The sequence below is a fragment of the Peromyscus eremicus genome, chromosome 17, assembly GCF_949786415.1.
Source record: "Peromyscus eremicus chromosome 17, PerEre_H2_v1, whole genome shotgun sequence".
Lineage (NCBI taxonomy): Eukaryota > Metazoa > Chordata > Mammalia > Rodentia > Cricetidae > Peromyscus > Peromyscus eremicus.
The window spans coordinates 45,649,715-45,675,676 of record NC_081433.1 but is presented as its reverse complement, the minus strand read 5'-3'; the positions used below and the strand labels follow the sequence as shown (position 1 = coordinate 45,675,676).

The 25,962-nt window shown below is 38.5% G+C and overlaps 2 protein-coding genes across 5 annotated transcripts in view; one reads left to right on the top strand and one right to left on the bottom strand.

The window, feature by feature from the left end:
• Positions 1–9,620, bottom strand: part of Fbxo8 (F-box protein 8) — a 43,740-nt gene extending 34,120 nt beyond the window's left edge. The window contains exon 1 of the mRNA XM_059244261.1: positions 9,405–9,620. The gene's annotated coding sequence lies outside the window, so the exon portion shown is untranslated. The remainder of the gene's footprint in view (positions 1–9,404) is intronic.
• Positions 9,621–9,935: 315 nt separating this feature from the next.
• Cep44 (centrosomal protein 44) lies at positions 9,936–25,677 on the top strand. 4 transcript variants are annotated; one of them, XM_059244257.1, is made up of 11 exons: positions 9,936–10,271; positions 13,281–13,421; positions 14,926–15,073; positions 16,619–16,765; positions 17,792–17,917; positions 20,439–20,633; positions 21,788–21,994; positions 23,086–23,158; positions 24,290–24,417; positions 24,672–24,709; positions 25,475–25,677. In XM_059244257.1, exons 2-11 carry the CDS (start codon positions 13,333–13,335, stop codon positions 25,515–25,517), a joined length of 1,194 nt encoding a protein of 397 aa, XP_059100240.1. In that variant the 5' UTR covers positions 9,936–10,271; positions 13,281–13,332; the 3' UTR covers positions 25,518–25,677. The 4 variants fall into 4 exon arrangements, with proteins under 4 accessions (XP_059100240.1, XP_059100239.1, XP_059100242.1 ...); XM_059244256.1 differs by having other exon boundaries at positions 9,937–10,241; XM_059244258.1 differs by having other exon boundaries at positions 9,942–10,241; positions 20,466–20,633.
• Positions 25,678–25,962: the final 285 nt, after the last annotated feature.

Below are 25,962 nucleotides of genomic sequence, written 5' to 3'. Positions count from 1 at the left end.
GCTCACTTGCAGAGTGTTTACCTAGTGTATACAAGGCCTCAGGGGTTCAATCCCCGGCACCACAGACAGACAGAGACATAGAGAGAGATTTAGAGAAAAACTTTAATGAAAGCTTTCAAAAGAGTGACCAAGTGTGCAAGAAGGCTAGTGTGATTTGTCAAATAGTAATTATCTTAGATTTTAGCACATTCAACTCATTGTTAAAAACCTTATGAACCGACTCTGACATCAGTTAACTCACTATATCTAGACTGAAATAAGACACAAAGATAATAATCCTTAAGGATACAAATCCTAAAATGATGCCTTAACTATTTATACAGAATTCATTAATAATTGGATTAAGATATAAATGGAAAAAGTACCATTTGTATGCCTCTTAATGTAGGGCTGGGGAATGTAGCTCATAGAGTACTTGCCTAGCATGCCTAAGGCATTCAGTCAACAGTAGAAAAAAAAAACACAAAAAGACAATGAATACTTAAAAGACAAAATGGTGAAATTAGTATTGCTGTATATAAACTAATATAATCAGGACTACTTCAAATACTTCTAAAACATGTAGAAATGGTCTTACTCAATAATATCTTAAAACCAGAATAAGTTTAATGTAAATCACCTAATTTTTATATATACTTGTTTCTACTAAAATAGTAAGATAAATATTAGTCATAACAGTTTGATTACACAGTCACCAAATATCTAGACATTAAGTACTAAAGTCTTGGGTTTTATTGTGTTAAAACTAAAAACTGTGGAGTATATAATGCCTGCTTTAGAAAAATGGAGTGTTTTTGGCACTGATGAAGAGGTAGTTCATAGCTCCAATTATTTCATAGTTTGCTATCTTCTAAGCCAAGTGGGAGAAACTACATATCTGCCATGATCTCAACCAAGACAATGTATACAGAAATATCTTTTAAATGGAAAAGCACTGTATAACCACCATCTCCATTTTTTCAAAAAAGTTGAATGTGGAAACCTGAAAGCCAACCCCATGGTCAAACAGGACTTTTGGATGTATTTTTCTTATAGAAGAAAAGCTGCCCAGGGCTGGAAAACGGCTTGGCAGTTAAGAACACAGACTGGGCAAAGCCTCCCCTGCGGACTGAGATCAACCTGGTAGACTCAGTCCAGGCAGGTCCAGTCCCCTCCTCCCAGGCCGAGCCAAGAGACCCTGCATAGGCCCCAGGTTTCAAACAGCCAACTCATGCACTGAGTACAGGACCCGGTGCCACTGCCTGGATGCCTCCCAAACAGATCAAGCCAATCAACTGTCTCACCCATTCAGAGGGCCTGATCTAGTTGGGGGCCCCTCAGCCATTGGTTCATAGTTCATGTGTTTCCATTCGTTTGGCTATTTGTCCCTGTGCTTTATCCAACCTTGGTCTCAACAATTCTCGCTCATATAAACCCTCCTCTTTCTCGCTAATTGGACTCCCAGAGCTCCACCCGGGGCCTAGCCATGGATCTCTGCATCCAGATCCCTCAATCATTGGATGGGGTTTCTAGCACGACATTAGGGTGGGAATAGGGGGTGGGCTGGGGGGAAGGTGAGGGGGGCAGGAGGGGGGAGAACAAGGGAATCCGTGGCTGATATATAGAACTGCAAAATAATTTATTATTGCAAAATGAAAAAAAAAAAGAAACACCATCTTAAAAAAAAAGATAGTTTGGGTAATGCAAGTTAGAATAGAAAGTGAATTAGGTACAACCTTTTGGACTCACCAAGATAGGATAGATAATGGAGTATTTTTCTCTGATTTTTGTCAAATGTTTATGGACTAGATATTGTTGATGTATTTATTGCCTGTATGTATTATATATAGTTATTGTACTTACTACATATAGCTTTTTATATTAGTTATAACTTTTTTTATTTTGGACAAAAAGGGGAAATTTGATGATATTTTGTTTGTACTCTAACAAATAAAGCTTATCTGAAGATCAAAAAAAAAAGTATTTTTACAGAAAAAAAAAAAAAACCAAAAAAAACACAGACTGCCTTTCCAGGGGACCCAGGTCATATTCCCAGGACCCATATGCCAACTAACAATTGTGTGAAACTCCATTTCTAGGGGAACTGATGCCCTCTTTTGGACTCTATGGGCACGGCATACACACAGTGCGTAGACATATATGCAGGCAAGATGCCATACACATAAAATAAATCTCAGAAAATAAAAAATAAAGAAAAAGCACAGTTTTCATAAAGAAATATCTTTTATAAACGAATTTTCAGATCTAAACATTACAGAGCAATTAGCAACAATGATATTAATTTACAATAATAGTTTTCTATACAGTTTACTTTAAGTGGATGGCTGCATTTCTTTTTAAGATGGTATTTTTGACTATCACTCACTCACTATATATGTATATATGTGTGTGTGTATGTAGAGAAATATATATTTCTGTTGTTTTCAAAATAATAGACTACTTCTATGGAGAACAAACTAAAAATTATTTTATTAGTAGTTCTTATATACCCAATATAAAGCTTGCCTGTTAAACACTGAACAGTTTTAATCAAAACATTCTTATATAAGCTGGGCGGTGGTGGCACATGCCTTTAATTCCAGCACTCAGGAAGCAGAGGCAGGTGGACCTGTGAGTTTGAGGCCAGCCTGGTTACACAGTGAGTTCCAGCACAGCCAGGGCTACACAGAGAAACTCTGTCTCAGAAAACAAAACAAAACAAAACAAAACAAAAACAAACAAACCAAACCAAACTGAAACAACAAAATTCCTATATGACTGAATAACAAAGTATAAGCATAAGGAAAGGTAACTGCACTAACCCTTCTATGCAATTTCACTGAGCTGAGCATTCAGGTGGTACATGCTGTGGAGGAAACCCTAAAGTCCTAGTTAGGGTTACTATTGATGTGATGAAACACCATGACCAAAAGCAACTTGGGAAGGAAAAGATTTAGCTTTTACTTCCACATCACTGTCCAGCATTGAAGGAAGTCAGGACAGGAACTCACACAGGGCAGGAAGCTGGAGGCAGAAGCTGATACAGAAGCCATGGAGTGGCGGTGCTTATTGGCTTGCTTATCATAGCTTGCTTATCATAGCTCGCTCAGCCTAGTTTCTCCTAGAACCCAGGACCACCAGCTCAGGGACAGCACCATCCACAGTGGCTGGGCCATCCCCCATTGATCACTAATTAAGAAAATGCCCTACAGGTGGATCTTATGGAGGCATTTTCTCAGTTGAGGTCCCTTCCTTTCAGATGACTCTAGCTTGATCTAAAACTAGTCAGTACACCTAGCAGTGAAGAATGATACAACTTTCAGTTAAAATCTACACAGTGGCCCAAAGGAATAGAAGAGTCTCTCAAACTCACATTCTAATTATTTATTTTTTCCACAGCCAGTCTGATTCCATAAAGTTCTTTCTGAGCTGTGTTAAGTCATATCCATGTGAGGACTGACAAAACATGAATAGTTTCATTTAAATACTGTAAGCTGCTAGATTTTTCACTATTTTATATCTAAATAGTGCTAATGAAATTTATAAATAAACATCTTATCTTAGATAAAGTGCTAACATATTTAAAGACAGTTATGTTTAAAATACAAATTTAAATTTTAAAGAAAGGAAGTTCACATACCTAAAAAAAAAAAAAAAAAGCTTTTCTTAAACAGACTGTAACAACTTGACGTTTGGTTATTTTAGGTTTTAAAATCTTCAGGTGCCATGAAGTGGTATTAATGGTGTAACAATGTGGGTGAGTCTATGAGAAAATGCTTTCTGCAAGGCATTTGGAATCAGATTGGCAGGCTATAATTTATGTCTGGACATCCAAAGGAACAGACCACCAAAGTTGTTTAGAATAGACTGGTGAAAAAAAATTTAAAACACCTGATAACCAATTGCACTCCTAAAATTTTGAATCCACAATTTTAGAGAAATGAAAGCAGGTAAGTCCACACGGTGGGCTTTCTAAAGAGAAAAGGGAAACAGTTAAGCACTAAGAGGTCACAAGGCACATTAAACACATAAAAGCCCCACTCATTAAATGTAGAGATCTGGCCCTGCAAGAGCAGTTTTCCTTACTAAAAGGCATACCATTTGTGGGTTGTTTTAATTCAAAAAGATTTACAATATTGCCCTGTTTTCTAAGGTTCGCCCCACCCCCACCTCCTTAATTCCTTCCTCTAAGTGCTAGCAAAATAACATTTAACCAAATGTAAGAAAATGAAGACACACAATGCAAACATAACCACAAATCTGAGTAGTTTAGGCTTATTTAATTTCTTCAGTTTGCTTTGACCTAAACATGCTGTTACGTTTTAACTTGTAAATACAATTAATATATCACATTGCTTACATATACCAATTTTGATTACATTAGTTCTCCAACTACAGAATTACTATTTAGTCAGCATGACTGCATCAGCACCCACAATGGCACATTCCAGCCTACCTCCTATACACATCACCGTAAGTATTAAAGCAAAATACTGAGAGGAGCCTGAACGAGGGAGGAGAGTCCGAAATAAGTTGATTTGCACTAGGCTCCTTCCTTAGCAAGTTGTGAGAACTGGGCAAGTCTCTTAACTTTTAAAGCCTCAGCTTCCTCATGTGGAAAAGAAGCGTTCTGGGCTTGATACCCCAAATCTCTTTAAGCTATACATTTCTTTGCTTCCAGGGATTCCTGCAATTAGTAAAGAAATACACGACATCCAAGTAGGAAACCAGAAGTAAATTATGTTTGCAGATATGATCTTACAGCAGAAAACACTAAAGATTCTGCAAAACCAATAGTAAAACTGTGAACTGAAATTCACAAAAGAGTCACACCCATGTTAAGGATTCTTTTACAATACTGATTGACTGGAATTTTGTGATTATGGAGAGCTGGAATGTAGCATATCCAGAATCAAATTATCGTGGACTACTTTTAACCCACTAATAGCCATCCATTGCCCACTTGTGTCTGACCTAACATCCTTGTGACAGTCACATGAAACCTTTTGATACGGATTAACTTAACAGAGCAACAGCTTTCACCAACCAAAATACTAAGCATGTATTAGACAACATCTGAAACCTGTGGCAGAGATTTCCTAGATTTATTATAACCCACCTTCCTCACGTCTTACCCTGTATTTGAAAGTGCCCTAATCTAGACTTTCTCTTGTTCTGTAGCTATAAAAATGTCACAGAACCGATACATGCTGAAACATGGTATTTGGGATAACCTGAATCCATGTTCTCAGACTATGAAGCCATGTTTGTCTCCAAAATAAACTATCTTTTATTCTCCTTGAAGTGAGAGCTGTGTTTTTGTGTCAAAAACAAAACAAAACAAAACCCTTAGAATTGACAAATGAATTCAGCAAAGAGGCAGGATGCTAGGTCAACAGAAAAAAAATTAATTGTATTTCTATATACTAATGAACAATCTGAAAAAAATTAAGAAAACAATTTCATTTACAAGAATACGATATTTAGGAATTAATTTAACCAGACATCTACAATGAAAGGTACAAACATTGCTGATAGAAGTTAAAGGCAAATAAATAGAAATACATTCATACTCATGAATTTGAAAACTTAATGCTGTTGAGATTTCAATATTACAAAAAACAATTTACATGGTTCTGCTTACATGAAGTACTCAGAGTAGCCAAAATAATAGAATGTAGAACAGGGTTACCAGGAACTAGTAAAAGGCAAAGAGATAATGTCGTTGGTGGCACAGACTTTTAGCTTTATAAAACATAAAGAATTATGGAGCTAGTGGAAGTGGTCACATGCCACTATGAATATATTTAATATGACTGGTCTGTATATTTTAAACTGGATAAGATGATGAATTTTATTTTGTGTACATTGTTTTACTGCAACTGAAAACTAGAAAAACAATTCTACGATTGCATAAAAACAAAGGAAAGAGGAAAAATACCTAAAACTGAGTAACATGACAAGATGGAGTTGGTGGTGTATATTTATCATCCATGCTTCCCACCTCTTGTTTCTCCACCCCCATCACATCTATAAAGAACAAGTAGTAGAGGCAGATAAAGGCTAAGTTTGGTTTACTTGTTAAATCTGGTTCCTTCATTCAAATGTTTAAACAATCCTATGCACTTTATTCTTGAAGAATATGTAAATGGCTAACTCTAGAATAAAGCTTCTTACATTTGTTGCCCAAACTTGAACTGCATATATTTGTTTTATGTCTATGAATTTGGATAATAGTTTACAAATAAATAAGGATTTATAGTATCTTTCAAACCTGGGAAGAAGCATAGGCGATTTTATATTGGGTCATAGCCCAAACAGTGCCATAACAAACCCTGAAGCCAGAACCTTTTGCTCCCCATAAGCTTTTATGGTTTATCAGTAAAAGCTGTAGTGGTGAAGTGCAGAGAAGTGTGTAGATAGAAGGTAGGGCCTGCTATGCAGGACAATTAAGTGAGCATGGGAAGGGAAGAGAGCCGCCAAATTGTACTTGCTGAGAACCTGACACGATTAGGAATTATGTTTACAATCAAACCGTGTTTTGACTTTCTTGTGACCCATGGATTAGTGGAATTACTTTGACTTTTTTTTTTTAAGCTATGTTTTTATCTGGTCACATTCAAAGCTATACAAGAACATCATAAACCAACGAATCTTATGTATTAAAGGAATGTTACCTAGATAAAAATAAGTATACCCCAAACAGTTTTATTTACTTTTGTAAAACCCTCATATAATATCACTTTAAAGGCCATCAAAATTTTATGTATTGTTATTGTTAAGACACTTGAATACAATTCTATCTTCAAAAGCCCAAGGCCATACTTGGCTGTGTACCCTCTTTTTCTTAAGTCCCCCTCCCTCTTTCAATGCTGCTACTAAATCTATATTAAATTTTTTCTTAATAAACCTTGATTCATATGGTCTCATCCTGAGGTTGTTTTTGTTGTTGTCTTGGGCTTTTTTTTTCAGTATAGTTAAAAATATTTTGGCTTCACTTGAGTAGAGTTCTCTAAAAAGCACTCCTTGGGCTGATAGAAGTAGCAACATGGGATATAGCTTATTCTGCTACCCACTGCCACTCACAAATTATATTTAATGCTTTTTAAAAAAGTCAACGTACATTTCCAAAACATACTTCTCCCATCCCTATTTGATCACATAGGGCTAACACAAATTTGCCACTGACCTGCATTTTCTCTCTCCCACCCCTAGCCTTTTCCTACCTGCTTTCCTTTTCAAAAAGCTATCTTTCACGTTTATTTTGACCCAATTTCAACTACATAAAACAGCAACAGGTAAGAAATACACAATCTCCAGTTGTGATACACAAACATTCCTTTCAGACACTCTATTCTTCAGTCAATATTAAATAATATTATTTAGTATAATTAATGTAAAATGGATTTAAAAACTAGTTTTCAGGAACGGCTGATGCTAGTACAGGTTTACATATTACTTCAAAATCAGGCTTTTCCCCCTTGTTGGACTTAATTCCTTTTGGACATATTTTTACTCAATTATTCTTATTTATTAATTACTTTAACTGCTAAAAGTTATCAGCCACAAACAGTATCTCTATCAGGTGCCTCTAAAATGGCTTCCAGAGGCCTTGCCTTCCGCACTTGGAGGACTGTGTTATACTCTGCCTCTCTAATGTGGGTTGGATTTAAGCCTCCTAACAAATACAATATGGCAGTGGTTGATGGGGGTATCACTTCTAATGTTAAGCTATAAAATACAAGTACCTTCCTTCAGTTTGGATGCTCTTTCCTGGGTTGCCTGTGGTAGGGGAAATCAACTGCCATTCTGTATGGTAGTTTTATGAAGAAACCCAATTGGCAGAGAATCTAGGTCAACCAGCAACCAGGTGCATACACTTAAAAGTAGATCCTTACTCCATCTCAGTGGAGCCTTTCAATAATACCACAATTCCCAACTACAGCTTAACTGATACCTCAAGAAACAATTTGAGCTGGGCGGTGGTGGCGCACGCCTTTAATCCCAACACTCGGGAGGCAGAGCCAGGCAGATCTCTGTGAGTTCGAGGCCAGCCTGGTCTACACAGTGAGATTCAGGACAGGCACCAAACTACACAGAGAAACCCTGTCTCAAAAAACCAACCAACCAACCAAACAACAACAACAAAACAAAAGAAACAACCTGACTACTTACTCTGTTGAATGTTGCCCTAATTCTTGACTCCAAGATAATACATGTTTGTTGTTTTAAGCTGTACTAAATGTGGTGGGTGATAACTGTTAACCAACAGTACATAACTAATGAAATAACTCAGATAACTGTCCATTTAGACAAATTTTACAAACATGGATGTTTCTGAATTAACCTGAAAACAATAAATTTATTTATTCTTCATTCTGAGACTATTTCGTAAGCCACTTTCACAAAGGCAATATGAAGTTTCTCTTTCAGGAACATGAGTACCAAACTCCAGACATTCAACGAAAGGAAAGAGGGCTTAGTGAGCTTTGCAAGTCCATATTCTCAACCGCGGGAGGTCAAGTCCAAAGGATTGCTAGCTAGGGACGGTCAGAGCTACACAGTGAATTCTAGGCCAACCTGGAGTATACTGGAGACTCTGTCTCAAAAGAAAAGGAAAAAGGGCGAGGAAATGCTGATATGAAAAATAAATTGTATTCAATTGCAGTAATAAAGACAATGCTTTGAAGAGAACACAGGGGGTCCTTAAAAAAACAAATGTCTGATCTGTACAAAACCAAGTAGCCACAATTATTAATTAGTTAATATAGAATGCAAACTTAAAATATATCGAACAGGAATTGCAAATTGGTACGGTTTTTGTCTGGTAAGCAATATGTATTAAGTATATACCATGTGGGGAGTGGAGACTAGTCACAGAAAAACAAAAGAAAAACAAGAATTTAACCAATTCTATAGTCACATTGGCGGCTGTAGTAACTAGCAATCAGGAGCGACCCTAAACTATATATTTGGATTCGTATTAATGGGATGTCGTAAAAAAAAAAAAAATCAAAGCGTGCCTGGGCACCTGATAACACAATAACCACCATAAAAGCAACACATAAACCTGAAGAATGTAACGTTCACCGTTTGTCATCTTTCCTTGAGGACGAGACCGAGGCGCTAGGCAAGTAAAGTCCCAAGCCGACCTTTATACCAATGGCCTAGAAACAGAAGGAAGCGCTCTATGCCCGCCTCTTGACACCGATACAGCGTTTTAATAAGCCACCGCCGCTGTCACTCAAAATGTCTTACCGTGCCATTGGTCCTAAACTATTGCTTACTGGGCCGGTGCTGCCAAGTGGCAAGCTCCCCCACCACCACCACCACCACCCCGCGCAGTCTTTATTTCCGAGCCGAAACGTGAAAGTGTACAGGCGGAAGAGGCAAGGCATTGGAAGGATCGGGGCCGACGCTAGTACCTGAGCGACCTGCGATCTCCACCGCCGCCGCGACGACTCAGCCTCTGGGCCGGGGCTGTCAGCCGAAAAGAAACTGGCTCAGCCGGGAACTGACGCCCAAGCCATGGAGAGGCCTTTCCAGACCGCACGTGTTCACGCTGGAGAACACGATGGCTCCGAGAGGACCAGAGACCGCCCCAAACTCCTGGGAACTCACAGCACCTCCGCCTGCAGGAGTCCGACGGGGCCGACAGTGCAAGTTTTTGACGTTTCCTATTGTTGCCGGAAGTGACGTCGGGGAGCGGGGCCCTTAAAGAATAAGGATTTTACTCTCGCCGTTGCAGATTCGCCAGGAAGTCTTTCCGTCTCGCTTCTCGTTCTGAACCATGCTGGTCGTCAAAGTTATGCTCATTTGAAATATGACATTTGCTATAAGGCGTGTCGTTGATAAGGTTTTTTTAGGAGAGCTAAGTCTTCCGAGGGGGCCGCGCGAACGGAGTATGGAATCTGCACCTAGGAACCCCAGAGTGTGGGGCGGCCCCGGGCTCGGAACGTTTGGCCACTGTTCGCGGCGCGCTGGAACCCACGGTTCCGAATACAAACGGTCGGCGCGAGAGGCGCCCCGGGGCGCGGGCGCTGGGGCTCTGGGGCTGAACGCCGGGTTCCCGCCACTTTCTCGGGTTACATATGCTCCCCTCTCCTTTCTGTGTTGGCCCGGTCGCCTCGGGAACCCTTCACTTGGCTTGGCGGCGGCTGGCGGAGCCGGAGCCTGCGGACAGGCGGTGCTCTGGCTCGGGCAGAGGTCGCCTGAATGCGGTACTCACCGAGGTCCCTGAGTTGTAGGCGGATGATCATCAGGTCTACTGCTTCATCCTTTCAAATCTAGGGGCAGGAGGGGAATCCTAGATGGGACTTGTTTAGGTACCCAGCTGGCATGTGCTTTGGAAGGCAGCCAAGTGGGAAGAATCGTAGCCCGCCTCTTAGAATTGGTTTGTGATTTAGTACTGCGAAGTTAAAGGCACGTAGATGTCTCTTGGATCTTTTCAGAGAATGATACAGCTAGACTGGCTAGAAGGGTAGAAGTACTTCTTCGGGTTCTCTTTGCTGACATTTTCATGGTGCTTTTTAAAAACTTCTCCATCTACTTTGAGGACTACAGATTTTTCTCTCTATATAAAGGAAACTAATCTTAACATATATATTCTAGACGTACGGCTGCATCAGACTATTTTACAGAATTACTTGCAAGCATTTTAAAACAGTTTTGTATGTAAACGCAGCGGTACCACTGAGCTGTTGCTCCCATTCGCCCTAGCTAACTCCCCTTTTTAAAATCCTTCATCAAAACTTTTCTCTTACAACAGCATTTTCCTAGAATCCATTAACGGAGAGATGTTGTACATTTAATTTCTACAGATCTGTATTCCTCTATCTAAAAGTTTGGTTTTTAGGTATATCGATCTGGATCTCAAAATCCTAGCTATCCACCGTGATTATTAAAGTCTAGTTACGTCATCCTGAAACAAAATGATTTTTGAATCTAGTGACAGCTTATATTTTTAAAGACCTGTAACAACAATGAGAATGAGCTGGATTTAAAACAAAAAAATCTTAAACTACTGGGCTGGGGATCTAGCTCAGTGGTAGGGCCATTGGGTGGTATGCCAAGGCCCTGGGTTCAATTCTCTTTAACGCCCCAAACCCATATTGTGCCATTCACACAACCTTTTCCAGAAATTCAGTTGGCAAATTTGATTTGTTCCTAACTTTTCAGAGAGCTAGGTAGACGATTGAGACCTTAATGATTGAATCTGTATATTTTTTCTAATATCCTTTGATAAAGTGAAAATGCAAATCAATTTTATTTTTAAGTAACAGGTTTTTTTCATCTCAGAAACATGTAGGAGAAAGATTGCTTCTTGGCCTTTTGACTAAGATCAAGTGTAAAGTATGTATCAGTACTTGATTGGCATTAGTTAATAATCTTAATTTTAGTGTTTACCAATTAAAAAACTAGGAGATCCTTTCTTGAAAACATTTTTCTATGATCTTTTTTAAATGTCTTTGTTTTTCTTTCCTGTCATATCATTTTTTTCCTTCACCTACAGATCTGAGCTGTTCTTGAATCTTACTCTTCTTCAAAATATTTATTCTGCTGGTAATGAAGAGGGAGCATGTGTTCCTGGGGCATTCTTTATTGTCAGAAATTTCATTACTAGAGGTAGAAATAATGTAAAGATAAATGTGTTCTAGGATATGAGAAAAAGAAAAGATACCACAGAGGATTAGATAAAATCACATGTCCTGGGAAGATGGAGTATGAATGAAAGGAAAGAATTGTATCAAGTCAGACGGGACTGGAACCTAAAACAAGATCAGACCTGAAATCTTAAGTCCCAGGAACAAGGATTTTAGTTACAGTGAGAGTAGTTCCCACTTCACCTTTTCTAGGCAATAAAGGTTGGTCCAGGAAGTCTGTCTTACCATTTCCGTATGTCTTTCTAGCCCTGGCCTCTGGAAAGATGTGAAATAAGGCTTACAGTTTTGACCAATTTTTTTGTATAATTTGATTTTAAGATCGATTCCTTTTTTTTCTCCCTAAAATCCTCATTGCCTAAATATGTTAATGTTTAAATCAATGTAATTTAATGTTTCAAAAATGGTGAGCAAAATGCCAATGCAAGAGTACTTAAGAGTCTCTCCAGTAGTTTGCCCTTCACATGTATACAGAGCAGACTGGAATGGGAATAGCATTCCTACAGACAGAGAACAGGGACTCAACTCTAGGGAAATGGCTATGGGAATGGGTTGTGGCCCAGGCTTAGAATTTGGCAAATTGCCAGGTTTATTTACCTCTGTTTATATATGTGCATACAGAGGAGGTATCTGAAGAGGCCATTTATATGTTGGATAGTGGCTGAAATATAGACTATGGGAAAAATCACATCAAGTATATTTCATCTAATACTTGAATTCTTTTTTTTGTTTTTAATGCCAGATTTCATTTTAAAGGTGCTTTATTCTCAGAGAATTTATTTCTCAAAGTACTTTTATAATTTTCTTGAGCAAGATATTGGTAAACTATGAGTTTGCTTTGTTTTTAAGACAAGCATCTGATTGGCAACTACATGAAATCCAAGTCCTGGTGATAATAACCAAATCTGTGCTAAGTTTGTCTCCAGTTTTTATTGGTTACGTAGCCTTCATAAACATTCAGGATAACCATTGATGGAGACTGTTTCAGCTTGATAATGTTTTTCTAAGTGGGACCAGCTATGACTTGCATGTAAAGTGGCCTCCATAGATTCCTGTGATTGATCACTTGCTCTCCAGCTTGGGGTGCTAATTTGACAGGTTGTAGAATCTTTGATAGGTGGAACCTAGCTAGAGGAAGTGAGTGGCCTGGGGTCTGAAGATGCCTTGAGATGGTAGCCTGACCTCACTTCTGTGCTGTGCTATCCTCTAGTCTGGTATAATGGCAGCCAACAACCACCACACACTCCTGACACCATGGAGCTGCCCGTTACCGTGGTTTCCATACTATGAGGGTCCACACTCCCTCAAGCACTGAACCAAGGGGCAACTTTTCTACTGAGTGTCCTTTGTTAGGTATTTGATAACAGCATGAAAGTAACTATTATAGTCCATTATTATTCAAGGTAAAATATTTGGGAGAGGGCTAGATGAAATACTATTGAATGAATGTAAATAATAAGGCAAACTTATTTTTTTGTGAGGGAAAATTAGACATTTACACTTAGGGTTAAAGTCGGTGCAGTGCAGTAAGCAAGTAGAGATTGTGTGATGTCAATGTGCTGGGGCTGGGGGAAGTACATACAGAGTAGAGCGGAACCCAAAGCATGTATTTAAACAGCACTTTATAATTTTTATTTTTAGATGAAAAGTTGTAAGATTATTTGAGAGTTGGAGCTGAATCTAATTTTTAATAATGGCAACAGGTGACTTAAAAAGAAGCTTGCGGAAGCTAGAACAAGTGCTTCGTTTGCTAAATTACCCTAATGAGGTGGATTATGTTGGGTAAGCTATAATACATTTGATATTTGAAACTTATTTGTGTGCTTTTTATTTTGCTAAAAGTTTAACATGTATGACATGCTGGGGGTCCTGAATGAAAGTAAAGATTTTGTATGGACCCTGTTACTGGCTGCCAAGCCTGATGACCGTGACTTGAATTCCCAGGACTCATGTTGAAACTAGAGATCCAGCTCCTTCAAATTGTCCTTTGTCCTCCATGTGTACCAAGGAGTATGTGCTAATGTGCTAAGAATTAAACTCTGTTCCTCTGGAGGAGCTGCAGGTGCTCTTAACTGCTGAGCCATCAGTCAAGTTTGAATAAGAATTTTAAAGCATGGGGGCTGCCATAAGAAATTTCACTAATTGGAATCTTCCATACTAAAAGAACTCATGGTGTAAATGTATAAAATTTATCTTCTACACATTGAATACACAAATAAATTTTCAAGAAATGGTAACATCTGTGATCAGATTGGCTATACTAAAAATACTACTCTTCTGTGGAATGAGAGAATGGCAGATTATATAATTAATGAAATCCATTGTATTCCAGTGAGTTTAAAATTGTATGGAGACAGTATGTAGACTGATGTATATACAGTTTAACTCAGCACTCATATCAGGTGTCTTAACATCTGTCTGTGCCATGGGCATGTGGCATACACACACAAATATAAAAAAACCTTTTTAAAACTTTGGGGTGGTGATGGGGAGGTTTATACACACATTTTGAATTATGTGGAAAACATTCTGTTTATATGTAAGTACAGTATAATTTTAGTTAACCAATAGTGCTAGCTAACTGAAGAAATAATTCATTTGCTGTTTTGTGCAAGAATCACTAAGGCATTTTTACACCAGTAAATAAGTAGACAATTAGAAACAGACAGCATGAGGCAGCAGATACTGAAAGATCAGTGTGGATCTTCAGGATGGCTTCATGAAATCAGCATTTAACTACTGAGTTGTAATGAATAAAGACAGGCAAAGTGTAGGATGCCCGCCTAGACATGAGCACAAGCTAGCAAGGTCCAGTTCTCATGAAAGCAGAAGGTGGATGTCAAATCACAGCATGAGCTCTTTCCAATGTGTTCTTCATTTGTAGCTTAGAGTTTAAACAATTCATCTGTGCAGGCTTGTGTAGGAACAAATGAGTTACTGTAACAAATGTTACAAAAACATCAAATATTCTTGAGAACTGTAGGGTAGTACTTTTTTATTAATAGGAGAAATAAATGGATTAAGTAAGAATAAGCTTCAGAAAACCAACAAAAACTGTAGGAGATAGACTGTACAGCTGTAGTGAGGTTTTGAGCACGTGAAAATGAACAGTACTGTTTCATCGTCGATCAGGGTGCTTTAGAGTGGGATACAGAATCTGGAGAGTCATAAATTGCTCCATTATTGGGTCTGTAATAATAACTAAGCTATTGACAACATTGCTAATTACCCGTGATCACCCAGCTTCTGGAACTGTGCTAATGAAGTCTTCCCTTTTTCCTGGCAGTTTGATGAAGGGGGACACAGCAGCGTCTTTGCCTATCATCAGCTATTCTCTTACCTCATACTCCCCTTATATATCAGAACTTCTGATGGAGTCCAATGTAGACCTCATATCAAAGAATGATGTGCGCTTCACAGATACCGTCTATAAGGTATTTTGAGTTTATGAAACAAGAATTACTTGAGGAACTATTGATTTTTAAATTGGTACTCTAGTAATAATTATCAAAACACAGTTGCATGTTCACTTAACAATGGTATACATCCTGAGAAATGTATTGATAGGCACTTTTGCCATTGGGCAGACATCAGAGTGTGTTTACACAGACCTAGATGTCTATATGCATAGCCTATTGCTCCTGGCTACAAACTTGTAGCATGTTTAACATTTGTGTGTCTAAACATGCAGGTAATATAGTTAAAATATTAGTCAATAAGAAAAAAAGTCAGCTTTATCATAATCTAGGGCCGCTGTCATATCTTGTCATACGTCACATGTATGTTTAGTTGACAGAGTATTTTTCATAGGTGTTTATCTCATTAAAATGGAGTCTCTACAGCTGACCTGAGCTCGTGGGAGCTCATGGACTCTGGACCAACAGCTAGGGAGCCTGCACAGTACCGACCTAGGCCTCTGCATGTGTGTGACAGCTGTGCGGCTTGGTCTGTTAGTGGGGTTCCTAGCAGTGGGATCAGGACCTGTCCCTGGCACTTGAGCTGCCTTCTGGGAACCTATTCCCCATGCTGGGTTGCCTCGTCCAACCTTGATTTGGGGAGTGTGTATGGGGGGGGCAGTTTTCTTGGTCCTGCCTCACCTTGATGTGCCATGCTTTGTTGATGGCCATGAGAGGCCTGCCCCTTTCCTGAACGGGAGACAGAGGAGGAGTGGATGGGGAGGGGGATAGATGGGAGCTGGGGGGAGGGAATGGGAAAAGAACAGGGAGGGAAAACTGTGGTTGGCATGTAAAGTAAATGAGAAAATTTAATTAAAAAAAAAATTGGGTCTCTATTGAAATTAAGTTGTAATTCATGTTTGCGTTATCAATGTTTCCTATTAATTATGACAACTGGTAAACGTTTGTCACTGGTTTTAATTTGCCTGCTTCCTATGAAATTTTAGTAAGTTTGTGTACTGGAGGAAGCAAGAGAGAGAACTTAGAGTCCCCAGGCTTCTGTGTTACTTGACTTGTGAGATACAAACTGAAACTTCCATAGTTTGTTCCTTGACGTCTGATACCAGGTCTCATCTGCAGTAGCATTTAGACACCTGGATGGAGACTGACTTTGATCTCAGTTGATTTTGATTTTTAAACCTTAATGTTTACCATTAGTTTTTGGTCAAGTACTGTGAATTTGTGTGTGTGTGTGTGTGTGTGTGTGTGTGTGTGTGTGTGTGTGTTTTGTTTTTTTGTTTTGAGACAGGGTCTCACTAATTAGCTCTGGCTTTCCTGAAGTGCTCTCTCTTCCTCTCCTCCCTCTCCCCTCTCTCCGTTTTTCTCCCTCTCTTCCCTCCTCCCCCGCCTCTGGCATATCCCTAGCAACCTGTTTCTCATACCTGGGCATAACTCAACACCAGCTCTGTAATTTTAGCACCTTTACTTAACGGCTTGATCTTCCTCTCAAACGTAATTATTACCTTCTGACCAGCTGGTCATATAATTTTGAATTAAACAAATATTACCTTTGTTTCTTCACAGCTTCTTCGTGATCAATTTGATTATAAACCAATTTTGACAAAAAAGCAATTTATACAGTCTGGATTTGCTGAATGGAAAATCCAAATTGTCTGTGATATATTGAATTGTGTGATGAAAAAGCACAAGGAATTGACTGGCTCTGACAAGGTGAATTTATGAATGAATTTCAGTGCTAACTTATGCTAACTACCCTAGTATTTGAATAAACATCAAGTTGTCACCTGACTTGCTGGACCCAGAAGTTCTTTGTCTCATTCTTAGACTGATGATTAGAGAAAGAATTCCAGGACAGACATAGAGAAGACTTAAGCATAGTAACAGATTGATCAAGCAAAAGCAATAGTGTCTTCAGGGAAAGGAGTGGGCAGCTGAGTGTGGTAGGTGAATGCACCAGACTTAGGCATCAGAGCATTTTAGGAACTGAAGGGAATTCCTGTGTTAATGCTATTTGCATAATTGTGGAATTTTCTAGGAATTCCAAGGGCATTTCTAGGAACTAGGGTTAGTTTGGACCAAATATGTGTTGTTTAGAACCGAAATGGAATTTGAAGGGATGTGAATGTGTAAAATTACAGAGATGCTGAGGAGTCTGCCCACCAAACTTCTAGGTCTCAGAATTTCCTCTACAGGACATACATATTTCACAGTTAGCTTCCTGGAGAGTACAGGTTGCTGCAATACCAGGATGTCTTACCGTCTGTACCTAGATAAGGCCATAAGCACCTAGTTAGTTCTAAATCCCTCTGTTCGTACAGCCCACATATCCAACGCCATTGTTGCTGCATTATCCACATACAGGGCATAACCCTCTCAAGGATCATCGTTTCTCTGATACGAGTCACATGTCTTATGCATCTGTGACTTGGAACTAAATTAGCAGTTCAAAGATAGTGTATTTTTGTCACTTTTTGAAGTTTTTGTTTGTTTATTTGTTTGTTTGTTTTTAACTATGCAGCCCAGGCTGGCCTCAGTCCTCCTTCCTCATACTTTAAGTGTGGGATTCCAGCACCACCATATCAGTTTCACTTAAATTTACGGTAAACAAATAAACGCATGGTTCATTACTTTCACTATTGGCTCTCATCAAAAATAAGTATTGAAATAATGGAATTGAAGTGTATATCATACTTTTTATAAAATGCATTGTTTTGTCTAATACTTTTCCTTTCTTAGACTTCGTCATGCCCGAGAAAGAAAAGCATCCCGGAAAGGCCCGAGCCTTGTTCAAGCAGTGAGAACACCACCCCTGGAGAGGCTGTGGGCATTGACATCACTGGCAGGTTTATGACTTCAGGAAAGGTGTGAGACTAGAAGATACCAGAAGCGTATCTGAATGCAGTAAAGATTGTTTCTCTGACGGGCATTTGGTGAAATGTTGTAGTCAAATACCACAGTGTACAAGGCATTTTTATTAGAATGTGTTGGTTTATTTCATTTCTTTCTAGAAGTACTTTGATCATATCCACCCCCCACTGTCCTCTCTTATCACCTCCTTCCCTTCCCTACCTTCAAATAGTCTCAGCAGAAGAGTACAGAGTCACCCAGACTCTGTATTTCTAATTTTGAATTCTTTTTCATTTCCCAGATAAAATTTAGTAAGGCTATAGTTCAAGGCATTGACCTCTACTCTTTAAAATATGTGAATATGTGTGTGTGTGTATTTGCTTGTTTGTTTGGTTTAATCTTATGTGTATGTGTACCAGAAAGGGTCGGGCGGTGGTGGCACACACCTTTAATCCCAGCACTTGGGAGGCAGAGCCAGGGGGATCTCTGTGAGTTCGAGGCCAGCCTGGGCTACCAAGTGAGTTCCAGGAAAGGCACAAAGCTACGCAGAGAAACCCTATCTCGAAAGCTATGCAGAGAAACCCTGTCTCGAAAAACCAAAAAAAAAAAAAAAAAAAAAAATAGTGCAAGGCATTGACATCTACTCTTTAAAATATGTGAATGTGTGTGTGTGTGTATTTGTTTGTTTGTTTTAATCTTATATGTATGTGTACCAGAAAGGAACAGAAGAAAGTATTATATCTCTTGGAACTGGAGTTATGGGTGGTTGTGAGCCTCCATGTGGGTGCTGGAAATCAAATCTGTGTCTTAAGGGTTTTTTGTTTGTTTGTTTGTTTTTGAGACAGGGTTTTTCTGTGTAGCTTTGGAGCCTGTCCTGGAACTTGCTCTGTAGACCAGGCCGGCCTTGAACTCACAGAGATCTGCGTGCCCCTGCTTCCCAAATGCTGGGATATCTTAAGGGTTGTTAACCTGAGCCATCTTCCCAGCCCCTCAACATATACCTTTAATTATGTACCTGATCATCCCTAAAAAGTAGTGTGTATATAATAATAATCCATTATTATTATATCCAACAAGAGTGGTTATGATGATTCATTTATATGCATTAATAACCAAGAATATAGATTATCTAATATTCTGGTTTTGAGGATTCTTTATTACTAGGTATAGATTGTCTCTGCCTTTGTCTGCTTTGAGCACCTGTGGCCAAATGAATCCAGTACATGTAGAGATAGCATTTTCCATATTCAAGGGGAGCTCTAAGCCAAAATGCCATTTTAATAATAAATGTGCTTCCAGCTGTTTTCCTTCTGGGTGAGAGGACAGACTACAGATGAGTAATCAATGTGTGATTAGATAAGATGTAATTTTTTTTCTGGATAAAGTAAAATATGTAGAATTATTTATTCTCTAATCCAAAATACATGACTAGAAGAGCTGTAATACCAAGAATTTGAATAACTGCTACAAAGCTGATAGAATTTATAAATATATTTCTTAGCTGAAAAAGAAGTTGAGTCAGTGCTGAAGCAAATTGTCTTCTTCCTGATGCCTCATCTCATATAGATGTAATTTTTGATTTCTTCATCACATCTCAGGGTTTTTCAGTGTTTATACAGGTTTACTGTGAGGTCCTTGTTAGTATTCCCCCTTTTCAGTATTTTGAACTTTTAGCTGAAGATGAAATATATATTGTGATTTGTTCAGTAGAAAAAATTATAATATGTCCTCACATAGCTAGTTGTTGATTATTTAATTTGTAAATTATATCACAACCTTCATTTGTTTATTTATTTATTCATTGGCAGACTCACTAAATAGCTCAGGCTGGTCTGGACCTTATAATCCTGCCTGGGCTTCCTGAGTGCTGGGATTATGGTTGTGTGCTACCACACCTAATATGTTTTTTTTTTTTTTTTTTTGGTTTTTCGAGACAGGGTTTCTCTGTGTAGCTTTGCGCCTCTCCTGGAACTCACTTGGTAGCCCAGGCTGGCCTCGAACTCACAGAGATCCACCTGGCTCTGCCTCCTGAGTGCTGGGATTAAAGGCGTGCGCCACCACCGCCTGGCCTAATATGTTTTTTAATTAATTAATTCCTTCCTTCCTTCCTTCCTTTCTTCCTTCTCTCCCTCCCTCCCTCCCTCCCTCCCTCTCTCTCTCTCTTTCTTTCTTTCTTGTTTTTAACTTTCTAGCATGTAACTTTTCAAACATTTACCAAAGCACAGGTCATCCTGTTGCAACAGTTAATCAAATCTCTGCTAGTCCTCTTTTATCTCTACTGTAGCCACTTTTTCCAGCATATCCAAACAAACCTAGATACCTTTAAAATACATTTCAGTGTTTAACCTAACACATAAGAATGTTTTTAAAAAACTGAATCACAATTTCACCAACGCATATAAAATATATTAATATTAGCATGTTATGCTGTGATACATTGTATGTGGTAATTTAAATTTTTTTTAAATATTTATACAGTCTGTCTAGAGAATTACTGTGAGTATACGTAAAGTAACTGGCAGGAAAACCTTTGAAGTATTTCTTCATGCTTGTCTCCGTGCAGAAGAAAGCTGTGGTGATCCGTCATCTGTACACAGAAGATAACATTGACCTTCCCGAACGGACAGTGAGTTCAACAGAAGTGAGTGAAGGGTGTGATGAATCAGAAGAGATGACTTCTCAAATCATGATTCATGACGAACAGGCCTCTGAAGTCAAGGCTCAGCTGAAAGTAAGGGTCGAGGACCTCTTGGACAGATTTCTTTGGTATCTGTGATTATTTCAGTGTTTGAAAGTTGTAATATTTCTGAACTCTTAAATTACGATATCTATGCTATTACTTAAAAGTCAGTCAATCTTACTAAATGTAATTCAGTGGATTCCAGTTGTCGGATCTATTTGGAGTTTTTCCTCTGAGTTAGAATTAAAGCAAAGAGAAACAAGAGATGGTATGTCCCAGGGAAATTATAATCTAGCAAAAGAGATGTGCAACTTTACACAGTGGGGTTTTCTACCACTATTTCCTCTGTTCGTAAATTGAAAAGCTTGGCATTTTATTCCCCGTTTTTTCTTTAGTTAGTCTTTGCTATGTTTTCCCCAAGGGGTATGGTCTCACTATGTAGCCTCGGCTGACTTTATGTAGTCGAAGGTGGCTTTGAATTTGCAATAAACCTGCCTAGCCTTTTGTGTGGTAGCATTATAGATGTGTGCTACCCACCTGACTCTTTGCGGTCCTGTCGTTTCTATTACTCCTCGTTGACACAAATACCATTTTGTATATAATCTCTACTGTGTCTGCTAACATGCTCATATCTTGTGATTTTTTTTTTTTTTTTTTTTTTTTTTTTGGTTTTTTTGAGACAGGGTTTCTCTGTGTAGCGTTGCGCCTTTCCTGGAACTCACTCTGTAGCCCAGGCTGGCCTCGAACTCACAGAGATCCACCTGGCTCTGCCTCCCGAGTGCTGGGATTAAAGGCATGCGCCACCACCTCCTGGCGATATCTTGTGATTTTTTATACCTTTGGATTATAGTTGGATTTATGAAGTTTTATTTGTGGGCCTGCTTTTTTCTATATGACACTCTAGATAGTCAGCACATTGTCATTTGCTTATTTCTTTTGGATTTCTACTAGGCACTGTCTAAAGAAACTAGCTAGTGATAGTTGTGTTGTACTGCGTGGTCTAAGCATCATGCAGGTTACTCCACAGGCAGCTGCTGTGAAGATGACAGCCTCGTGGTAAGGCCCGCTGCTGTCTATGGGGAGCCCCTGGTTCCACGCTGTGCCCTTCCTTAGCTATCAAAACAGCACAAAGGAAGTGGGAGCCCCCTGATTCCTTTTCAGAGGAGTGCCACTCCTATCACCTGTGATCTTGGTTATCATTTTAGGATCTTTGTGACAACCCTGAGCTCACTGCACTTCACATAGCTCTTGCTGAATGCCAGGACAAGCTTAAGAGGCTGACTTGTGTAGAGAAAAGGCTCCAGTATTTGGAAGCTGCAACAAAAGGGAAGGTGATGGTCGATGAGAAGGCCTGGAATAATCTCCTAAGTCGAGTCACTCTTCTTGAAACAGAGATGCTTTTGTCTAAAAAGGTATTAATTACTATGTAGCGCCGCTTGCCTCAAGTACAGTAAAATGCTCATCTTAGTGACTGTTGTCTATTCTTTTGGAAACACTACATGTGAGGCTCCTTAGAAACTAGAAAATGTTTGGTTAGAATAAAGTCTGCTTAAGTTAACAAGTTCTTTAAACTTCTTGTGGCTGTTTATTTCTATCAAATAAGATAATTTGTAAAACCCGTAAGTTGAGCTTTTCTGATTAATAGTACTTCAGATACTTAGAATGAGGTAAGAATTTTTTTAAAAAACTTTAAATTATTTTATGTATTTTAGTAGGACAAAGGCTTCTTCAGTTTACTGGAAAAGTTGTAGAAGAGTTAAAATTGAAACTTTTTCTTTTTTATGCATTAACTTCAATCATAAAGTGAATTTCATAGAAACAGTTATTAAATTTTCTGTCTTAGTCACTGTTCTATTGCTGTGAAGAGGCACTAAGACCAAGGCATCTCTTATAAAGGAAAGCATTTAATTGGGGGCTTGCTTACAGTTTCAGAGGCTTAAGTTCATTATCATTGCTGCAGGAAGCATGGCAGGCACTGGAGCAGTAGCTGAGAGCTACATCCTGATCCACAGGCCTAGAGAGGGGGAAAGAGAGAGAGACTGGTGCTGACATGGGCTTTGGAAACCTCAGAGCCGCCCCCAGTGACATGCTTCCTCCAGCATGGCCACACCTACTTCAACAGGACCATACCTCCTAAACCTTCCCAAATAGTGCTGCTCCTTGGTGACTAAGCATTTAAATACATGAGTTGATGGGGGCCGTTCTTCTTCAGATCACCACATTTACCACTGCCTTATGTAGTCCGAGAAATCTGTTTTGTTTCTTAGGGTTTCAGTTTCTAGTCTGTCTTTCATTTTTAGAGACTGGGGTTATAGATTCAAGAAGCTTACTCTCTGCTTCCACACTTAAATGGTTGTTTCTTATGCATAAGAGTAATAATATATTATGAGTAAATAAATTTATTAAAACTAAACATGCCCTGTGCTTTGCTTATATTTTATGTTAAGCAGCGTAAAATGAATTACCTATCGTTTTCTTCTAAATATTTACCTGTACATTCCAGAATGAATGCGTAGAGCTTAATGCAGCAAGTGAAGACAATGACTCTGATAGTGTCGTGGATGCCATGCCCACTGGTAAGCTCTTCAGTTGTATTAGTACATTTTCAGAACAGTAGGTTTTATGGGCATTTGGCCTCTTTAGCATTCTTGTGTGTGTGTGTGTGTGTGTGTGTGTGTGTGTGTGTGTGTGTGTGTGTAAGCCAAAGGTCCATATATATATATATATATATATATATATACACACACGTGTGTGTGTGTGTGTGTGTGTGTGTGTGTAAGCCAAAGGTCCATATCAGGCTTCTTTCTCAGTCGCTCTCCACATTTATTCTTTGAAATAAAGTCTCTCACTGAACCTGGAGCTCACCAACTTGGCTATTCTTGCTTGCCAGCAAACTCCCAGGATCCACCTGTCTCTAGCACACTATTGGTGGCATTGTAGGTACAAACCACTACATCTGATTTTTTTTTTTTAACGTAGTTCTGGAAATGAAATTTAGTGAGCACTTGACTGGAGCCATGTCCCCGTTTTCTATTAAACATTTTTTTAGAATAATAGAATACAGTTAAAGAAGAAAAGTGGAGCTCTAATATTTCTAATTGTAAGCCTAAGTAACATTCTTGTGCAGAAATAAGGTACATGACAGAAAAGTACATTTCTCAGAAATCTATAAAGTGCTTTATCTGAACTGCTTACCAACAGTAATAAAATGAGAATGTTGTAGAACAGGAGTGGCCTTTTCCATGTCACAGCCACCTAGTGATATTTCCCATGTTACTGAGCATGAGAGATCTCTGGTTTCAACAAAAGCTTTTATTCTTTTGAGTCTTATAATTTAGAAAAAAGCAAAGGCCTACATCTTATCTCATATTATGATTAAATTACGTTTGTAAAAAAGATGACTTTTTTATAAACAATTGACAATTTATTGTTAGATTAAATTTCAGTAATATAGATATTTAACATCATTAGATCTTTTCCACTATTATATACATGTGATTACAAGCATATACCACAAATACAAAATGTATTTTGAAATTTTTATTAGAGAATTTTTAGCATTTGTCTCCATATGTATAAAAAGTATTAAAAAACTCATTTTATCTATGCCAATAACCATTTTAGATTAATTTATCTGTAAATAAAATTTTAAATATTTGAGTCTACTGTGTAATGGAAAGATATCCTAAAATGTAATTTCTTCACAGATAAAAAATACAGTGTGGGGGCACCAGCCAGAACGTATCGGTCATCTGGCTACAGTAGTACACTGTCACCAGAGTCGACGCCCAGAGGCTCCACTGTTAATTATTGTGGCTTGAAAGATTTTTCAGAGGTAAGAGAAACTGTCAGCTGCTTAATGATTTCTAAGGTAGAGAAGAAACAAGTATCATTTTTAGTATATGCCATGTAATATATACTATTGGTAAGAACAATGTTAAATGATAAGTTTAATCTCTCCAGGGTTCTTTTTGTTGGCTAGAGTCTCCTTATGCAGTGTTTCAGAGTGTGGTTTATATATTCATGGTCCATCTTTGCGCATTATTTACTTTGAGAAATTGCCTAAATTTGTTGCTTTTTAAATTAAAGGAAACAACACTTCAGAAAATGGAAAGGATGAAAAAAATGTAAGTAACAGAAAGGGGCAACAGAAATCATTTCTCTGTAGGGAATTGTACTGAAGTTTAGTATACATAGAATGGACATACGTGTTTCAGACCTTGAAAGTCTCAATTAGGTGTGGAGTTTCCTTCAAGACTCCAGTGGATAATAATTCTACTTCCAGTTGTGTGTGTGTGTGAAATGAGACACTGTTCTGGTTTCCAGCAAATGGTGTGAAACCAGAATTAATGATGGGTTACAAAGGGCAGAGATGCTTTGGTTGATAATTAGTTCTGATTTCTCTACTTCTGATAATTGATTTACCAAAACATTATGTGCATGTAGATGGATAGTTGGGAGATGTTTTCAGTATTATGTTAGGCTTGCTTGTGTTTCCAGTGAGCGATTGACGCAGTACCACCAACGATGATGGTCTTACTGGGGACTATGAACGTTACATGTAGTTTTAGCAAAGAGTGGTTTAAAGGAAATATATGATGGTATTTTAGCAAAGAGTGGTATTTAAAGGAAATGGTATCAGAATAATATACACCTTATTACCTTAAGAAAGTATAAAGCTCTTTGACATTTGAAAAATTCTAAAATAACTTATGCTACAAGAATTGGCTTACTTACGTTGCTCTCGTCTGTCTGTATGTATTAATAGTGGTTCCTCCTAAATAAGAAAACCACTCAGGTTTGTCTTGGGCCAGAAGCATGCATGCAGCGCTTCAGTCCTGAGCTTCACCGTGAGCTGTGCATTAGCTGACATGTGGTTTGTTCTGTTTCAGGTTTGAAGAGACTGCAGAGCTACTGAAATGCTCGAGTCACTAACTGTACAGTTTTTCTGCGTGAGCATCTCTAGGACTTTGCTACTTATAATGCTATGTTGAAGAATTCCTTGTACACTTTTAATATACTGTAATATATTATTAAGAATTTGAATTCTATTTGGTGTGTGTTTTTCATTCCTAAATAAATACTTTTAATATTATAGGTTGTAATTGTACTGATTTTCTGTTTCAGTTTTCTTGGTAAAAGTTTCAGTTTCAGTATATGCTGTTACAGAGTAAAGTGGTTGCAGCAAGCTCGGTATTTTGGGTGGATATTTACTGCATTGTGCTAAGTAATATGGTTTTGAAAGTATGGGCTGGAGGACCAATGTCTATATCCTACTGGAGACATTCCAACTAGGACTTGCATTTGGTACCCAGGAGGCTCTCGTATGTACAGTCTCACAGTCTGTGCTGGTGAATAAACTGTAATGTAAAGTTAAAAT